Here is a 4,866-nt window from a genome sequence, read left to right as displayed (position 1 = left end):
CCTCATCTGCTCTCACAGGTACCTCGTGCAGCCGGGCAAGGAGAGCGGGGCCGGGACGAGGCCAACCGAACAGCCTGCGCGCTGGGGCAAGGCTGCAGCGGGGCCTCGGTTTGTAGCTGTGCCGTTGAGGTTCCTCAGCAGCCGCTCCAGAACGTTTCCACGAGACTACCAAAAATAGCTTATTTTCCAGTGTATGAAAACAACAGGAACCTTTTCACAAGCTCCGAAGCTGCATCTCATCACGCGCGCCCGCATTAGGGTGCTGCTCATGCCAGCCACGTCAGGCAGCCTGTGCGACGCACTTCGTGTGGCATGATCTCCCATTTTAAATTTTCATTTTGGGATGAAGTGAGACAACATATGTGAAATCAGGAATGTTTAATTCCAGACCAGCATGAGCTCAACACAGACACTTGCACCTAACGCTACAAAATTGGAGCATYAGAATACAGCCAGGATCTCGTGTTCACAACTTTACGAGGTGTAACGCTGCCCCATCGTTTCTATCCATCTGGCAGGCAAGCACGTCTGAACAGCAGCTGTGCTTTACTGAGCTCTAAACGCAGACTACCTGCAGCCAAAGCATCCTCAGAAGAAAATGCTGTTTACYAGCCCTGAAAACAACTCAGATTGTTATCACGTCTTCAACTTTTTCTAACTGAAGACGACAAATTAATTCCCTTTCCGTTACTTCTTGTTTTTATATGTCATTGTTTAGACTCCAAAGATGACCCCTTTTGCTGTGTGGCCCTCAGCCACCGAAGCTGCTGACAGCCAGAAGGGCACCATTTAAATCCTCAGAAAACATGTTTTCATTCAGCTTCTGTAGTCTGGGGAAACACGTTAAGAGGCAAAAGAATGAAATGAGTCACCCACAAGTGAGAATAAGCAGCAGACAAAAATAAATGGTGCAAGGGTCTGGCACTGTTCTGGCTTGCTCTGGGAGCCCTGCCTGTGTGAAAGCATGCCCCGATGCAAGTCAAAAACCTCACACACTATGCAGGTGGGTGAAGTCTTGGGCTTGGCTCTGAAGGTGTCATGCCACACAGCTAAGGCACCACCTCGCCCCTTTCACCCTTTCTCTAAATGTTTGTTTCCCATGGATTTGAAAGCATCCCTCAAAGTAGAGCGGCTGTGGCAGTTCTGCACAGGCCGACAGACACCCAGGTATTGAGAAAGAAGAGTCGAGAGGACAGGCAGTGGTTTAAATCATGATGTGGTTTAAGCAGGTGGTGTTCTGGCAAGCGTTCAGGCTTTCAAAGTAACAGCACTTTCTTCCTGCCCTGTGTTTACTTACCTCAGCTGCTCCAGAAGTAAAACTGTGAAGCAAGAAGAGGAGCTCTGTCCTTCGCTTCATTTAGCAAAGTTTGGATGAAGTACTCGAGCCTGCAATTCTAGGCAGTTAAAAAAAAACCTGCGAAAAGCCTCCCAGAAAAAACAAGAAATGTTGACCTTTCTTTGGATATTAAAGGTGAACCGCAAAGGAAGGAAAGAACCTCCCCACCCGTCCATACACACCAGGGCCCATTTACAGTTCCTTTATGAGAGAAAACTTTCCGTATGCAGGTTCCCTTCCTCCTCAGRAACAGGTCAAAGCACCAGTCACAGCCGTAGTTCTATCAGTAAYGTTTAGAGAATGACCTCCAGCATGATGAGGAAGACATTACAAATTTCACATTAAATAAAGAGGAAACTTTATTTTAAACCCATTTCTATGTATCATAAAGGAGCAGAAAGGGGAAACAGTGTGCTTTGGAGCTTACCACTACCACCGCCCCAAGGGCACTCGCACAGCTTAGGGATCTTGGGCTGATTATTACATTAGTCAACTCCTGACACCTTGGCAGATAGAGGTCTAATCTGCCAACTCCACAGAGGAGGTCAAAGGAGGACAGAAAGGGTGCAACTCTCGCAAAATCACAGATGGAGTCGTATCTGAGGAGAGACTGCAGCCCTACAATCAAACCACCAGGTTGCCCCAAGGGATTAGCAGGAGACGGACTTTCAGGCACAGATTAAGTGGCCCAATACCGTGTTTTCTGTATACATGAGCTCTGGCGATGCAGGCAACAGCCAGAAATCCAAGTCGGGTCACACCTCCCATCTGCGCCACAGCAAGAGCCACCTCCACCTTGAGCAGGTGGTGTACTGCGCCCACTGCATCTCCCCCGAGCAGCTTAAACCCAGCTCTGTGAACAGCCACTAATTTGGCCCCTTTGACAAGATGCCAATAGTCCATGCTCGGTTCCCATCTTTCTGTTTCATCCCTGAGCCGCAAGCTACAGAGTACAGCCTGGCAGCCTTTGACAAGGAAACTTGTCAAAACACAATTTCAGACAGCTACAATCATGTCTATTTTGAAACAGCAACTTCTCCTTCCCTCCCCTAACAGCTCTGCAAGCCCATGTGTTCAGCAGCTTTCCAGCTACAGTAGCTGGCTTTTTTCCTTAAATCCCCCAAGTTACACGCAAACATGTCTTTGTCTCAGGACTTTTCGCAGGACTCCTCATGTCCTCCAACAGACCGAGGGTGCTTTCCTGTGTTGCCAGCTCCCCTTCCTCCACCCTGCTTCCTCTTCATTTGGCCCTGGGACTCCGCTTTGAGTGTCTCAATCCAGAAGGCTTCAAAAGAGCCTGGAGCCTGATATCCAGGCTCTTGGGGATCGAGGGCATCTTTGCTGAGCAAGACACATATGGCAGGAATGTTTCTCTTCACTGTCAAGGCATCGAGGCCTGCCTCAGGCACAATGGGTTCCCAGATCTCTTCGATCTGTTTGAAGAGCACTTTGGTGATCTGGTGGAGTTCTTTGAGCCTTCGTTTCATGATTTCCACACAGGTTATGGTCTTGCTGACAGCCTTGCCTGAGCCAGTGAAAAGGATCTGCCTCACTGAGTCCAGCTCCATCTTGCCAATGGCATATCCCATCAGGTTTCTGATTTTGCTCCCATCCTTCACTTTCATTTCAATAATATCAGGGGGCAGGTCAGTAAAAGGAAGAGGACAAGGTTTCTCCACAATCTTGGTCTTCTTATAGTTCTCCATTCTGCAGTGCTAAAAGGGAAAACAGATCCATTAATATTTGTAATTATGGCTCACAAAACCAGTCTCTGTAAGTTCACCCATGCAGGTCAGAGGGAGAAGTACAGCGGGATCCACGACTTTTCAGCAACCTGCGCCAACCTCACAGAACTCGGTAACTGAAGCAGCAGCTTCATTTACTCCTCCTAATGTGGTAAAATCCAAGAACCTCCTCATGCTGCACCCAGCACAGTCGTAGGAAAGGCAGCATCTATCTGGAAGTTACTTCTGCAACTTAAATTACAGAAAATCAGTGTGATCTCAGGTATCTTCAAGCCATGTGAAAAAGCTCAGAGTGGGTCTAGACAAACACCTGCACTTGACAAACATCTATTGTAACTGTTTCTCAAACAAGTTAGCTACGATCTGTCCCCAAAAGGGTACTTTGGGCTATCAGAATCAAGAGATCCTAAAAGGCCATATACAAAATATCAATAAGAAAGTCATAACCAATCCTGCTGCAGAGTCATTTGGATCCTGCTCTTCCTCTGCATATACCTACAGCATAAACTTTGCCACAGGACAGCCTGGCCCTGAAAGACAGCTGGTAGAAAGAACAGGTCTAGTTTTGTGAGTCTAAGCAGGATGAAATGAAAAACACAAGCAGCACCACAATGAAAACCAGAGAACACACGGGTGAGCTCGAGTTATCAGGAATACAAAGTAACGGGATATTCACCATTGCTGCATCCCATCATCAGTACCAGAATATGCACACTATGAACCCAGGCATATCTCACCTTCAGCAACCCAAGCGTGTTATAGAAACAGACTCATGGGAAGGAGGGAAGGTACCTAAGCAGTAAGGACCTGGTCCCCATGACTGTCCAGTCTAGGTATAAGGCCAGGAATCAGATACTTGATGAAACAGTGCAGGTAACAGAGGAAGACTGTGAACCATGGGCTGGGGACAGGTTGCATGTGGCCAGTAAGAAGCAGGTGAGCTGACTGGCACAACATGAACTGGTAAGGGGCTTTCAGAAAGCGAATAAAGACAGAAAGGCCCAGTCATGTAGCACATCCTTCTGCCAAGGCAGGGTCCTTCCACCTACGCTTTCCTGGCTGATGCCTCACTAACCTTTCAAGAGCCATCCTGCGAGGAAAACCAAAGCTGCCTAAGCACGCAGTGCTAACGCTTCATCAGCCTTGGTCTGGAGGCTCACGCAACAGCCCGGCTCATCCGCTCTGCTGCGGCCAGAGCCAGCCCCTCGGGTCCTGCCCCAGCGGAGAGGGGAGAGGTCAGCACCCCCCTCTGCATTTCGGAAGCACGTGCCCTGCCTGCAGGCCCTCCCCCGCAGCCTGGCCGCCGGCCTCCACCTGCTCTGCGCGGCCTGCCCCATGCCTGGCCCTGCTGGGGAGGGGGAGGAGGAGGGCCAGGCCCCGCAACAGGGGCGCCGCTGCTACAGGGGAAGGGGGATCCCGGCTGCCACCGTGTGGGGGGTGGGGGTGGGGGCTGATCAAGCCATCGCTATAGGGGAGGTGCGGGGGGACAGCAGGGGCCTGGGAACGGGAAGCGGCCGGGCGCCCGCAACGGGGCCCGCGGGGTTGGGGCGCTGCGGGAGGGGGCAGGGGGAGGCCGGGCCCCGCCCGGGGAGCCCGAGGGGGGAAGGGCCGCAGGGGAGGCCGGGCCGCTGCTGCGGGGAGAGGGGGAGCCCAGAGCCCCGCCGCAGGGTTGCGCGGAGAGCCCGGGCCCCGCCGAGGGGACCCGCGGGGCGGCCGGGCCCGGCGCAGGGTGCGGGAGCGCGGGGCGCCTCTCACCTGCGGCCGCCTCAGCGCGACCCGCGCCGC

The 4,866-nt window shown here is 52.0% G+C and overlaps 1 protein-coding gene across 3 annotated transcripts; it reads right to left on the bottom strand.

Moving 5' to 3' along the window:
• Positions 1-1,670: 1,670 nt before the first annotated feature.
• RPP25L (ribonuclease P/MRP subunit p25 like) lies at positions 1,671-4,860 on the bottom strand. Of its 3 annotated transcripts, XM_026083738.1 has the most exons (3): positions 4,837-4,852; positions 4,157-4,293; positions 1,671-3,051 (listed from the first exon to the last, which is right to left on the bottom strand). In XM_026083738.1, the coding sequence occupies exon 3, from the start codon at positions 3,040-3,042 to the stop codon at positions 2,485-2,487; it is 558 nt and encodes a 185-aa protein (XP_025939523.1). In that variant the 5' UTR covers positions 3,043-3,051; positions 4,157-4,293; positions 4,837-4,852; the 3' UTR covers positions 1,671-2,484. The 3 variants fall into 3 exon arrangements, with proteins under 3 accessions (XP_025939523.1, XP_025939525.1, XP_025939522.1); XM_026083740.1 differs by lacking the exon at positions 4,157-4,293 and having other exon boundaries at positions 4,837-4,860; XM_026083737.1 differs by lacking the exon at positions 4,837-4,852 and having other exon boundaries at positions 4,157-4,528.
• Positions 4,861-4,866: the final 6 nt, after the last annotated feature.

The sequence above is a fragment of the Apteryx rowi genome, unplaced genomic scaffold, assembly GCF_003343035.1.
Source record: "Apteryx rowi isolate R43461 unplaced genomic scaffold, aptRow1 scaffold_612, whole genome shotgun sequence".
NCBI classification, from domain to species: Eukaryota; Metazoa; Chordata; class Aves; order Apterygiformes; family Apterygidae; genus Apteryx; species Apteryx rowi.
The sequence above is the reverse complement of the archived record's forward strand: the minus strand, read 5'-3'. Positions and strand labels throughout refer to the sequence as shown.